This window comes from Engraulis encrasicolus, chromosome 8 (genome assembly GCF_034702125.1).
Source record: "Engraulis encrasicolus isolate BLACKSEA-1 chromosome 8, IST_EnEncr_1.0, whole genome shotgun sequence".
Taxonomy (NCBI): Eukaryota; Metazoa; Chordata; class Actinopteri; order Clupeiformes; family Engraulidae; genus Engraulis; species Engraulis encrasicolus.
The window spans coordinates 19552717-19566827 of NC_085864.1; the positions used below are offsets into that span (position 1 = coordinate 19552717).

The following is a 14111-nucleotide window of genomic DNA, read 5'->3' on the forward strand; positions in this document are numbered from 1 at the left end:
AGTTGATAAAACTAAATTAACCCTACAGGAAGTGGTAGTATGTCGCTAAGCTAGTGAAAGTCAATGGATCTGTGTGCTCCCTCTTTTCACTTGTCTTAGAACAAGACAACATGAAAAATAAGACACTTTACCACCTTTATAAACCCTGGCCAACAATTTTAACTGTATTAAGCCCCAAAATAGTGGTATACCCCTTGAAGGGTAGATGTTTATGTCTTTGGGTGTATGTCAGACGTGTCTAATAAAAGTAATCTGATAGAGTAGGGAAAAAATGCAGTCTCTTTCTTGTTCTACTTACTAAAACGTTTAATTTACCATGTTCTAAGGAGGCTTGTGGAAATTTAAATCTTTTGTTGATTTATCTGTATTCATGTTCAGGTTTGTTGTAAAATTAGGAGTATGCAGTTTTGCTTCTGCAGCAGTTATTCTGCAGCACTGTTCCAAGCAAGCTGTCTGTAGTGCAGGGTGCTCACTCGGCAGCACACAGGACCTCAGGGGAAGTCTAGGCCAATACTAACATTTGTGAATCTCTCTCTCTCCCTCTCTTTCTCTCCCTCTCTCTCTCTCCCGCTCCCTCTCTCTCTCTGCCTCTCTCCTTCTCGCTCACTGCCTATCTCTCCTTCCCTCTCTCCCTCTCTCTCTGCCTCTCTCCCTCCATCCCTCTCTCTCTCTGCCCCTCTCCTCTCTCTCTCTGTCTCTCTCTCCTTCTCTCTCTCTCTCTCCTCTCCTCCTCTCTCTCTCTCTCTCCCTCTCTCCACCAGAGGAGCACTGTGAGGACTCCCCGACCGGCTCTCAGCAGCTCCCCCTGGAGGTCAGCAGCAGTAACGGCTCCGTGGAGAGTGCCGGAGGCGGTGGTGGAGGTGACGGAGGTGGTGGTGGAGTCAGAGGCCGCTCCTGGACTAGCCTCAGTGGAGGAGGAGGTGTTGGAGGAGGAGGAGGTGGAGTGGGGAGCCAGGGCTCTCTGCAGCGCCCCCCAAAGGAGAAGACTCACAAGCAGAACCAGAGCCAGAGCCCCAGTCACGGGTTGCTGCTGGGCTGCGCCTCAGTACTGGCCTCTGTGGCCCTGGGACAAGACCTGCAGCAGCTCGCACGCCTGCAGGTACATCTCCCATCTCTCTCTCTCCATTAATAATCAATTGCATGAATCATGAATCGATGCAGTATATTGTGAAAATAAGTATCGCGATACATTGTCATGAATCGATGCAGTATATTGTGAAAATAAGTATCGCGATACGTTGTCATTAATCGATGCAGTATATTGTGAAAATAAGTATCGCGATACATTGTCATGAATCGATGCAGCATATTGTGAAAATAAGTATTATGATACATTGTCATGATTTTTTTTTTTGCACACCCCTAATGTTGCTGCACTATGTTGTATTCTGTTCTGGGGTGTGTTTCTCAAAAGTGTAGTTGTTAGCAACTTGGGTAGTTGACAATAGGAAATTGCATTGCAAACAACAAAGTAGCTAACATAGGAACTTTGGCTTCGAGAAATGCATCCCTGTGTTGATGGCCACGTCTTCCTCTACCCCTTGCACGGGTGAGGCATAAATGCACTTTTGTTGTTGAGTTGCGCAGTGTGCACTTGTGTGCTGTGTAGTGCTGTGTCACAATGACATTGGGATTTGGAGTTTCCCAGGTGGGCTTTCACTTCACGTTCACTTATTCTGTTCTGTGCTGATGGTCATGTCTTCCTCCTCCTCTTCATCTTCCTCTTCCTTCTCCTCTTCAGCCAGTTAGCAACTTGGGTAGTTGCCAATGCCAGTAGGAAATTGCATCGCAAACAACAAAGTAGCTAACATAGTTAGCAACTATGGCTTCGAGAAATGCACCCGTGTTGATGCCCACGTCTTCCTCTTCTGCTTCCTCTTCCTCTTCTTCTTCCTCGTCAGGATGAGCAGGAGGCTCGCGAGAAGAAGAAAGAGGGCCTGTTCCACCGCACCAGCCGCTTCCGGCGCTCCAGCTCCCCTCCCAGCCACTCGCTGTCCCTCTCGCTGTCCCTGTCCCATAGCCACGCCCAGCAGCACGACCCCTCGCTGGCCTGCCTGGACCCCTCGCCCTCCGTCACCCTGCTCTCCCTCTCCTCGCTCTCCGACTGCAACTCCACCAAGTCCCTGCTGCCCTCCGACCCCGACGACCTGCTCATGCCCTCGCCGCTGCAGCACCACCACACGGTATGTCCTGCACATCTAGTAGACATACTGGAAGTTCTTATGTTGCTAGCACACACAAATTACCCAGAAAGTCTATGATTATTTCTGTTTTATTATGAATTGTATCTTTCAAGACGAACTGACAAAATGCACTTCACACCAGCTGATCACTATCTTTGACGGACGGCCAGCTCTTAATAACAGCGACAGTCTCCTAATCTTTACCTTGTTCCTTGATAAACCCAAGAACAACATAAACAACACAGTCAGGGTTGCTAATTCTGCTTATTACCAACAACTTTGGGCTTCTTTTTTTGAGCAATCTCATCGCTTTTTTTTTTTTTGTCTTTAGTCTTGGGGCTTGTTTTCAGGACGCCAGTAACTTATTTCTCTCACAAGATCTCGAAACATTGATCTCATTAGGTGCAATAGAATAACGGGTGTTACAGATACATAATATCATGTGCTAGTGTTCTACTGACTTCAGATGGGGAAGATACCGCACACTCTTGTTCATCCAATGCTGAATTTTCACTGGCCGAAACGTTTGTTTAATAAAATTCAGCAAGGATGGACAAGAGTCTGCGGTATCTTCCCCTCTGAAGTGAACCTTCAGTGAACCTGAAGTACCCGCTACCTGGACCTCGAAACTGCTGGTGTACGTTGGCTTTCTCCTCCAAAAATAGTGTTGTATTCACACCATTAATTTACTTGTACTTTTGACTCCTCTGCTGTTCAGCCGACGTCGGCGGCCTTGATGGCAGCAGGTGGCTCGTCGTCGTTATCCTCGTGCTCGTCCCCCGCGCCCGCTCTGAACCCGCTGCTGGACCTGCGGGCCGAGAGCTTCAAGCGTGAGCCCAACCAGTCGCTGACGCCCACGCACGTCTCCTCGGCGACAGCCAGCGCGGCGGCCGCCATGACGGTTAGCTACCGCAGGCACCGGCGCACGCCCTCGGACAGCGCCATCGGGCGCGCTCAGCCACTGGTCGTCATGGCACACAGACGCACGCCGTCGGACGGGAGTGTGGTGCCCACGCCCCCTACGCACCAGGGGCTCAATACTGTGACGTACACAGGTGAGAGTCCACTCTGATACATGCATATTACACACACACACACACACACACACACACACACACACACACACACACACACACACACACACACACACACACACACACACACACACACTCAGAATGGTCTGTGTGGGATTGAACACCATAAACACCATGCTTTTTACATATTTGTAGAACATTTTGTAGAATTCTTCCACACCTCCTTTGGCCCGGTGTGTAGGAGGGGAACCCCCTGGCTCACCAACGTTGGAGACAGGAAACTCCAGCACACTGTTCACATTTGCAGAGATTACTTGTGACGTTTCCGTTTATTGACCTTGAATGAGCCGTTGAATTGCTTGAAGGAGGTCAACAGACGAAACGTTGCAAGAATCGCTGCAAATTTGAACAGCGTCACAGGGAGCTAGTTTATGAATCATACCACTCACTTAGCCTGATTATCATCGACTTCGAGACTCGGTCTGACCAAGAGCATAACAATTTACATTTCCCAAACAGCATAGTTGACCCGCCTCCCTTGGTTTGCTACTGGTTGTTTGCTTCCCAACAAAGTGGAAGGAGTTCCTGCTTTTTTGGGAGATCAGAAACGATATTTACATTGCTCTTGGCCTGACTACTACTCACTGACTTGCTTATTTATTGTTTTGCTTCCCCCGCAGGTTCCAGCACCACCTTGACCCTCCCCCACCACCAGCCCGACCCGTCCAGCCTTTTCCCGTCAGTGCCTCGCCGCAGAGCCCCCATCCTGGCTCCGCCCTCCCACCCCCCTCCTCCAGCGCCCACACCCCAGATGACCAAACAACACCACCACCACCACCCCCCACCTCACTACGGCACCACCACCACCACCCTCGCAGGGACGACACCCCCAGCACCACTACCAACACCACTACTTCCAGCAGCACTGGGCACCCCGACTAATCCCACTCTCGAGCGGCCTACAACCCTGGAGTTCGCCCCCCGGCCTCGGCCCACCGTGTCCCGCGCTCTGTCCCGGCAGAAGCTGGCCTCCTTCTCGCGGACACTGAGCATGTCGCCGGGCAGCAGCAGTGACAGCCTGCTGGGCTCTGGGGACAGCAGCGGGGTGTGTGGCACGGCGCCGCAGACGCTGTTGGACATGGACACGGAGGGCCAGAGTCAGGACAGCACCTTGGCCCTGTGCAGCCAGCACCCTCCGCCCACCGTGTGTGGACAACACTTCCTATCGGTCAGGACAGGAGGAAACAGCACGCTCTCTCTCTCACACACACACACACACACACACACACCATGTGTGGACAATACTTCCTATAGGTCAGGACAGGAGGAACCAGGACACACACACATATACAGACACAGACACACACACACACACACACACACACACACACACACACACACACACACACACACACACATATACAGACACAGACACACACACAGTGTTGTATAAAGTAGAAGTAGACGTAGACTCTTACAGATGTTATTATTAAAGGGGAAGTCCAGTTTTTTGAACATTAAGCCCCTTTTCTGAGTGGTCTGCAATGTTTTAGAGTCCCCCTCACCGTTTATTTCATGTTTGCTGCAGTCTCTGTTATTTGGCTGATTTGGATTTGATCTCAACCAGCTTTAGAATGGCCGTCTATGAGCACCTGCGACTCTGTTCTTAAAATCAACTTTAACATTTGTTTTCGAAAGTCTACAGCTCACAAAGTGGTTAGGGGTGTTCACTAGCAGTCCCTAACAAGTTTCAAGGCGAAATTTGGCTTCTGTCATTTTTTATGTGCCATTTTGTGAAAGAAAGTGAAAGTGAAAGTGAAACTTAATTTACAAATTGCTACATAAAACACACATAAAACATGACAGATGCCATATTTCGCTACAAAAATTGCTAAGGAACACCAGTGAATACTGTTGAACACTTGCTGAGTTGCATATTCTTCAAAACAAATGTTAAAGGTGATTTTAAGAACAGAGTTGCAGGTGCCCATAGACGGCCATTCTAAAGCTAGTTGAGATCAAATCCAAATCAGCCAAATAACAGAGACTGCAGCAATCATGAAATAAACGGTGAGGGGGACTCTAAAACATTGCAGACCACTCAGAAAATGGCCTTAATGTTCAAAAAACTGGACTTCTCCTTTAACACTAGTGGTATGATATTACATGGTAGTAAGTACTTTAATGTCATATCAACTGTAATATCATACTACTAGTGTTGTAATTACATCAGTAAGACTAAGAGTAGTTCTACTACTTTATTCAACTCTACACACACACACACACACACACACACACACACACACACACACACACACACACACACACACACACACACACACACACACACACAGTTAAAAAGCCATCCCGCTCTGCCCCTTGTGTAGCCTTTTCCTGTTGCCCACGTTTGGTGGACGTCCGACACTTGTTATACTGTAGAGACCACTTCACCAACCCCAGATACCACCCCAGCCAGCCACACCCCAGTGCCCAGTCAACCCTGCCCAACGGGAGGCCAGAAACTCTCATACTTACAGTTGTAGAAAAGCCGCACTCTTGGGTGTTATTCTTGTATTTTATTCTAGTGGGTTAGTGTAATGGAGGCCAACTAGCAGAGTTTGGGTTAGCATGACAGACAGACGTTTCGGCCTAAGCCTTCTTCAAACGCTGAAGAAAGCTTAGGCCGAAACGTCTGTCTGTCATGTTAACCACTAAAATAAAATACAAGAATCACACACGAGAGTGCTGCTTTTCTACTAAATATGAACATTGCTGTTCGCTTGCACCCGAAAACCTTGTGAAAAACAGTTGGGAGTTGAGCGCACTCTCTGAAAAAAGATCATAATCTCTCATCCACCATCTGTGGAAAGCACTTTTCATAGAGGGCTCCATCCAGTACAACCCAAGGAAGCAAATTCATTGGGAACATGTTTGTGAGCAGCCCGTCGGTCTCCTAAAGGGGACATAATCCCATCCTTCTTGTTTTTCTGTGGCATTTTAGTGGACACTTGCATACGACGTGCACTACCACCATCTACCGAAGGGAACTCCATTTATTCTCAACCTTCCCTGGTCTCCTAAAGGGGCATACACTTTACCTCACATGGATCCCGGAAAAGTATCATTAATCATTCATCTCATTAATCGTCTCTATCAATCGTCACTGACATATCTACATATTCTTCTACATATTCTGGCCCATAAGAGCACCCTATACCTCCTCAGCTCATCGTCGCCCCCTTCTGCTTGGAGTCTATAAAGGGAAGCAGCCATTACCCATGTTTCGTTTCTTGGGGACAAAAATGATGTGTTGAGGAACATTTTTGGTTGGAACGCCCAGTCCCTGTGCCCCATACAGATTCTACAAGGGGGGGGGCCCTACGTTTTTTTTGCACTGCTACTTTTTTTGCGCTCTTGTTGCCTGGACGGACGGACTGACTGACAGAACTGGAGCAGTTCAGGTTCACTTAACGCAGGGCAGATTTAATGCTTTTCATATGCAAACAGTGGTGAGGACGGATAAGTATATTGTCCTGTTTGTGTATACCTTTTTAATTCTATTTAATGTTTGTGTGCGTGCGTGCGTTGAGTGTGTGCGTACGTGCGTGCGTGCCTGAATGGATGTTCCCTGCATTGAGTGCGTCTGACTGTCATTGCAATCCGTGACCTAAATCCAAATGACTTGTCAACATACAGTAGATGTGTAATATATTCACACGGCTGTCAACCTATATAAATATTCTTTAGATGTCGCAATAGATATAAATTATTTAATAATTATTGTCAACCTTTTTTTAATTTTTGAAAAAAAGGACCTTACTCAAAACTTTATTTGAAAAGCACAAGCTCTCTCCTGCACACGTGTCCAATAGGAGGGGAGTCCCGTGGACTTCAGGACCGTGCGGTGCGAGAAGCCTTCTTTATTACTGTATTTTTCTTGTAAGGATATACATTACATAATGTGAATATGTGCACCTCAATCTGTTGGGAAGCATGCGTACTTGTGCGAATGTGATGTGAGTAGAACTAGAGCATCCATTAGTTTTAAGCATCTCCCATCTCTTACTCTCTCTCTCTCTCTCTCTCTCTCTCTCTCTCTCTCTCTCTCTCTCTCTCTCTCTCTTATCTGTCTGTTCTCTCGCTATCTATCTCTCTCTCACTCTTATCTGTCCATTCTCTCTCTCTCTTCCTCTCTCCCTCCCTCTCTCTCTCTCTCTCTCTCATCTGTCCGTTCTCTCGCTATTTATCTATCTCTCCTTCTCCCTCTCTCTCTCTCTCTCTCTCTCTCTCCCATCTGTCCATTCTCTCGCTATCTATATATCTATCTCTCCTTCTCCCTCTCTAAGTATTTTATTCCTCTGATATGCAGCTGTAGCTTTATCTGAAGTGCTCCCTCGTTCTCCCACTAACTCCCCAAACAGCCCTGTATGGAAAAGGAGAGGAGAGAGGTGTTCCTTAAAGCATCAATAAATATGATGATGAGAGGAGAGAGGTGTTCCTTAAAGCATAGATAAATATGATGAGGCTGTATCAATTAATACCTACATGAAATGAAAAAGGGATCTGGGTTCTTTAAAAAAAAAAAAATCAAGTACCGTACATCTACAACAATCTTGTTTTTTGTACATCCAATCAGTAGCCATTTACCGTACGCACCCTACTTAAAATGAACCTGATTATTCATCATTATGCCAGTGCTACAAGTATGTCTTTGTGTAAGGGTGGGTTAGGGGGCCTTGAGTGGACTTGGAGTGCTAAGCCATTGATGATGCACTGCAATCAATCAGCACTAACTGGCGGTCGGACAACGGAAAGGGGACCTGTTTTATTTGTGCTGTCTGTCTGTGAGGCTGGATCTGAAAGCAGACTCATGGTATCCTATCCACCCATCTTGTTTCGCAAGGAGGTCATGTCATGTACAGTGCTGGAAACGGCAGAACTGACACATTTTTATGCGGTACTGTTTATAAATTGTTCCGCTGTTGTATGTCTGTGGGTATGTGTTTGCGAGTTGTGCGTGTGTGTGAGTGGGTGTATGTGTGAGTGTGTGTTGTGTGTCTGTTTACTATGGGTATTTGGAAACTATGACGCTACGTGAAGGAGTGATCTCGGCCCGTTCTTGTATTTTATGTGTGATGGAAAAGGCCATGGTATTTATTATTAAAAATAACTGTTACCTCTGAAGTCGTGTGGAGTAGGTGCCTTTGTGATCATTTTCTTTAAAAATTGAGTATATATTTTGTATTTAGAGCATCATGTAATGTGAATTTATGTCCACAATTTACACTGCCCATTCAGAAATGTTATCTTTATCATATATGTATATTTACCACCATCATCAATTTCCAAGTGGCCGTTTGGATTTCGAAATTCACACTTTTCGCAGGTGGATCTGTAACTTCATTTTAGTGTTACATCTATTAGGACTAATTTAATGCCTGTACAGTATTGTATAAGTAACTTGTAAGGCATGTACTAAAATCAAACATTTGTTAGGCATGTATTCGCAAATGTCTTGTTCATGCACAATAAGGGATTTATTACCAATATAACCTAACATATGTTTGATTTTGCTTAGTACATGCCGTAGACGTTACTTAAACAGGCATTAACATTGTATGTATTACTGCTAATTGATGTAACACTAAAGTAAAGTGTTACCGGTGGATCTTCTCCATGCACCTGAATCACCAGTCATAGACTTCTTTGGCAATAAAAATGATTGAACTTTGGTCAGACCGGTAAATATTAGTTTATTAATACTTAATAAACATTCATGAAAAGATCGAAATTGTGAATGGGCAGCATACTGTACATTAATAAATGACTGAAATTGCACACTGCACATTTAAGTCATGGGTGAGGGGTTAAGGCGTCAGACTTGTAGCCCAAAGGTTACCGGTTCGACTCATGACCCGCCAGGTCAGTGGGGGAAGTAATTAACCAGTGCTCTCCCCCATCCTCCTCCATGACTGAGGTGCCCTGAGCATTATACCGTCCTGCTGCACTGCTTCCTCTCGGGCGCCTTTTGGGGTCTGCGCCCTTACATGGGTGAGGCATAAATGTAATTTCGTTGTGTGCAGTGTTCACTTGTGTGCTGTGCAGTGCTGCGTCACAATGACAATAGGAGTTAGCGTTTCCCAGTTGGGCTTTAATTTTTTTCTCACTAAAATGCCTGTTTACTAGAAACTAGTGGACTGGAGAAGTCATCCGTGACAAAAGCAAGTGGAAGGGGAATGGGGATCCAATAGAGGCTCTCTACGCCAGCCCCCGGAGGCTCTGAGGCCTGTCTACTGAGGTGAATGTTACCATTTCAAACATGGCTTGGTGCATTATGATAGGACAAGACCAAACAAGAAATGTTGTGTAGTGCTGCTGTGTGTTTTAACCTAGAAACCCCCTTGAATTATTTTTTGAATTATTTTTCAAAACTTCTGAATGATATACTGTACCTTTATTTTTGTAGACAGAATTCCAAGTCAAAGACCGTCATGGCAACATAACAAACAATCACACCTAATGTGGTATAGGTTTTGGATGCTTAAAGGATAACTCCAGCCAATTTCAACATGCAGTTGTAATGCTCACACTACCCTGGACTTGTCAGTACCTGAGATTTTTTTTTTCTTCATCCTTTTCCGAGATCCAGGTCATTGTAATGGGGGCAGGTGTTATTTATTTATTCCTTAAAACATCCAAAAGGTTATGCAACATCAGCTGGCAACTAGCAAACAACGATACCTTTTGGGAAAATATTTGCAGTAGGCCTATGTTAAGAAAGTTTTTAATGTAAACAAAATCTTCCCCCATAAGAAAAGCTCAGATCTCGGAAAGGGCTGAGCCAAAAAATGCAGCATCACTGGGTACTGACAAGTCAAGGGTAGTGTGAGCAATACAACAGCATATTGCAATTGACTAGAGTCATCCTTTAAGCAAGCCATTTGTTGTTTGTTATCAACTTTCTTAACGCCATAGACAAACCCATTGTGTCTCTGATTGGAAAACTAACAAATCAATGTACACACCACAACATACCACACCTTTGAGTTTGCCTTTAAATCTTTATTTATCATTTTTCAAATACCAATCAGTAGTGCATTCCTGGACTAGCAGTTCAGTACAACCAGTTGTAATGTCTTCATATATTTCCTTTTTAAAATATCCAACAATATGTTCTCTCTCTCTTATAGGACAGACGCGCAATCATTGCTGACAAACATAACCATTGGGCAGCTCCCAGTTGGAAACCACTTAGACCCATAAAAAGAAATCGCAATATACAGAATATATTTTCATTTATTTTAAACAGGGCCGGACATTAAGGGGTTTAGAAAGAAAAAACCCTGCCACATTTTGCTAAGCTAATTAAATGAACTAGCTGATCCTAATGTTTACCAAATCCTGGGGTGCGTGTCTCAAAAGCATAGTTGCAAGTCAGTTAGCAACTTGGGTAGTTGCCAATGGAAAATTGCATTGCCAACAACAAAGTAGCTAACGTAGAATAGCAACTATGGTTTCGAGAAATGCACCAATGATGAGCTAATCAGTGAAATCACCTGTGTGTGTTAGCAGCACATGTAGAAGGGGATATCTGGCAGGACTTTTACTTTCTCTGTCCAGTTTGTCGGCCTCTGATTTTAAAACTGACTATGTTCACATGCTCTTCAACACCCTGTAGGCCTATACGATCAGGATCGTTAGTGTCAAGGCTTTGTGTTTTTGCTCATGTAAAACACCTTTCCCCAAATGTGCAATCCCAAATAAATGTATATCCTGGCTTCAGAGTTAGCCTCATATATTGGGCGCTGAAGTGGATGTGAACGTAGCAAGTGTTCCTCGTTCCCTCTGCCCATTGCTTTCAAACAGGATATTTACTGACCTTCAACAGCAGAGGTCAGAGACCAGACCAGACCAAACTAAACCCCCTGGAGCAGTGTACACATATCCAAAATAAATAAATAAATGCAAAAACAAACAAACAGAAATATAAAACAGACAAAGGTGGACATCCCAGATTTGACAAAATAATAGTCCTGCCATGTTTTTGTTAGAGACCAGTCTCTCCACTTGTCAAGCCTGATGAGCACCACTCTTTAAGCAGGTAGAAAGGCCATCTAAAGCCCAATATGCCCCATGATAAATATTACCTGTGGACCACTCGTCATTCGTAATTGACCCCAAACACATGTGTTATTCTGGTAATTCGGAATAATCACGGAGAGTGGCTACGTTTACATTGACGTTTTTAATTCCGAATTAAAAATTCAGAATTAAATAGTTCTGTCGAGTTTACTTTGATCTTTTCTTTAATTCCGAATTAAAAGGTGTTTACATGATATTTTCAAAGCCGAATTAAGCTTTATTCAGAATTAAAGTGAGTTAATTCGGAATTAAATGTCTCATGTAAATGTCCATTCTCCGTGATTATTCCGAATGACCAGTTGTCCACAGGTAATATTTATGTGAGGAACAGTGTTAATAGAGCAGGACTGTGAAACACACAACAACGGATATTTACTTTGTCAAGCCGGTTTGTCCACCTTTGCAGGAAATCGACCTGCCCAACATATACGTATTTATACAAGCACACGTTGGCATACACACAGGTAAGGTTTATCTCCAAAATTACGGCCTCTGAGGCCTCTCAAATCTGAATTTTACACTCTTGCTTAGTGTAACTCATAGCATTACAGTAAAGAAAGTAAAGCTTTCTACAACCATTCATGTTTTTCCCTTTTACACCTTTGTTTTTTTTATAACAGTTCTCAAAACCACACGATTCTACTTTGACCATTGACAAACACATCTCAGTTGACATAAAAGGAAAACAAACAAAAAAACATTACTTTCTTGCTATTTCTTATTTTTTTCACATTTTGTGCTTTTTGCATTTGATCAGAGCTGCACACATCAATTGATTGGGTGGCTCGTTCTGAAGAGAACTTCCTGCCTTTAGAAACAGGATGCCAATGCTCGACTGACGTCACTGCATTGGCCTAAAAGGTAAGCTAACATCCAGGTGATGCAGGCACCAGCGAAATCATTACAGACATTTTTTACAAAAAAATCATCATCATTATTATTTCAACACCATACTCTCGGCCTTCCTTTCCCACAGAGAGGCATACAGACAGACAGAACTAAACCACCAACATCTTCTACGGAAGTCTAGCTAACCAATTCAAATGACATCACAGCTCGGGTTGATTCTTTACAGAGCATTCTGCAGAGAACCATAACTACGTTCTTTTTAGTTGTTCTGAAATGCAGCAATTTCAGACTGATTAATGATATTTTTATTTAAAAAAAAACACCTATGCTGCAGGTGGGTCCCCTCATACCGTATTTGACAAATCCTTTATCTTTCTCAGGCATGCCACTTCCAATGGCTTAAATCACACTACTCAAAAGTCTGCCTTGCACAAAGAAGTAGTAAAAAATGACTTGATCCAGAAAAACTCATATCATATCCTTTCTCCTTTTTAATAATGGTAATAATAACTTCTATAAATTCACCTCATCCCTCAAGTCCAGTGCATACCGGACAACAGGGACAGGAAATCAAGACCACTGCACACCATTCCAAAATGCCCATATTACTGTAACGTTTGCAGACATGCAGGGGGAGAACAGTAGGCTAAAAAAAAAAAAAATCAACCGAGAGACATCCATTTAAAATCAACCAACCAAGACCATTGAAAAACGTGTTTCTTTTATGGGTCCACAAAAACAACATGTCAGGAATTATTATAAATGACGTTGGTTGCATCATTTGAATCCCCCTCCATCCCTTCATAGGCATGATTGACACAAGGGAGTAGGCCTCCCAGCCTAAAACTAATTGAATGTCCACAAAAAAAAAAAACATCACATATTGCACACTCAAAAAGCAAGACATGCTCTTGAACTTGTCCTCCCACAAGGCCTGATTTTGAACAGCAATTTATTACTTAAAGCCGTAATTATTACATCTAATTTAAGATAATATGTTTAATCAAAAATTACGCCTTTAAAACGAAGGATCTCCTTGGCTGTGTTATGACGTCTAACTTAATTTACGTGCTTAAAGTCTAAAGACGTTTGTACTATACTACAATCCCATCTGCAGAGAAGTAGACGTGATCCAATCTGTGTGTGTGTGTACGGTACGGTACGGTACATATGTTATAACTGACTAATGCTCCAACTTCACCTTATACCAGACCAAAACTTATGTCCCCTGTTACAGGGAAGCTGACAGGTGGAGTGCAAATGGATCAGTTGTCCTGGGCCCAAGGGGAAATAGGTCCTCCTCATTACATTGCGTGAATTTGGAAGGGGACCCTTTCAGATGACTTTGTCCCAGGCCCATGCAAAGCAGTCAGCAGCCCTCCTCTCTTGGATGAAGGATGAAATATCTTTAAGCTCCATTACCAAGTTCAGTTGCTTACAACTTAAAACAAATGACCAATGCGCACTGACTGGAGGAGAGAAGTGTCGCACACTCTCGAGTTGTATAAACAAGTTTTTAATGTGACAACGTTTCAGCCTGTCGGCAGCTGTCGACAGGCCGAAACATTGTCACATTAAAAACTTGTTTATACAGCTCAAGAGTGTGCGGAACTTCTCTCCTGCAAGTGTTTACTGGTTGCCAGCACCTCTTTTTCTGGTGTGCGTTTTGCACCTCCACTCATCAATGCTCACTGACTGACATCAGTTCAAATGTGCAGTTATCCTAAACGTTTGTGGATTACTTGTCACTGTGTACTCACTGCTAAAAAAAGGCATATCGTTGCGGGCCCTCGTCCTTCCTCACATGTAAACCTCGACAGGCCAGGCTAGCCTAGCCTAGCCTACTGGGCCCGTCAACCACACCACCACGACTCCAAGCAAGGGGGAACGACAGGCTCAACAC

The 14111-nt window shown here is 44.1% G+C and overlaps 1 protein-coding gene across 1 annotated transcript in view; it reads left to right on the plus strand.

The window, feature by feature from the left end:
- The window catches only part of map3k10 (mitogen-activated protein kinase kinase kinase 10), a 61690-nt gene extending 52190 nt beyond the window's left edge, over positions 1-9500 (plus strand). The window contains exons 11-15 of the mRNA XM_063205989.1: positions 762-1099; positions 1902-2183; positions 2902-3238; positions 3898-4445; positions 9411-9500. Coding sequence (XP_063062059.1) covers positions 762-1099; positions 1902-2183; positions 2902-3238; positions 3898-4445; positions 9411-9500 — 1595 coding nt within the window. The remainder of the gene's footprint in view (positions 1-761; positions 1100-1901; positions 2184-2901; positions 3239-3897; positions 4446-9410) is intronic.
- The last annotated feature ends 4611 nt before the right edge of the window (positions 9501-14111 follow it).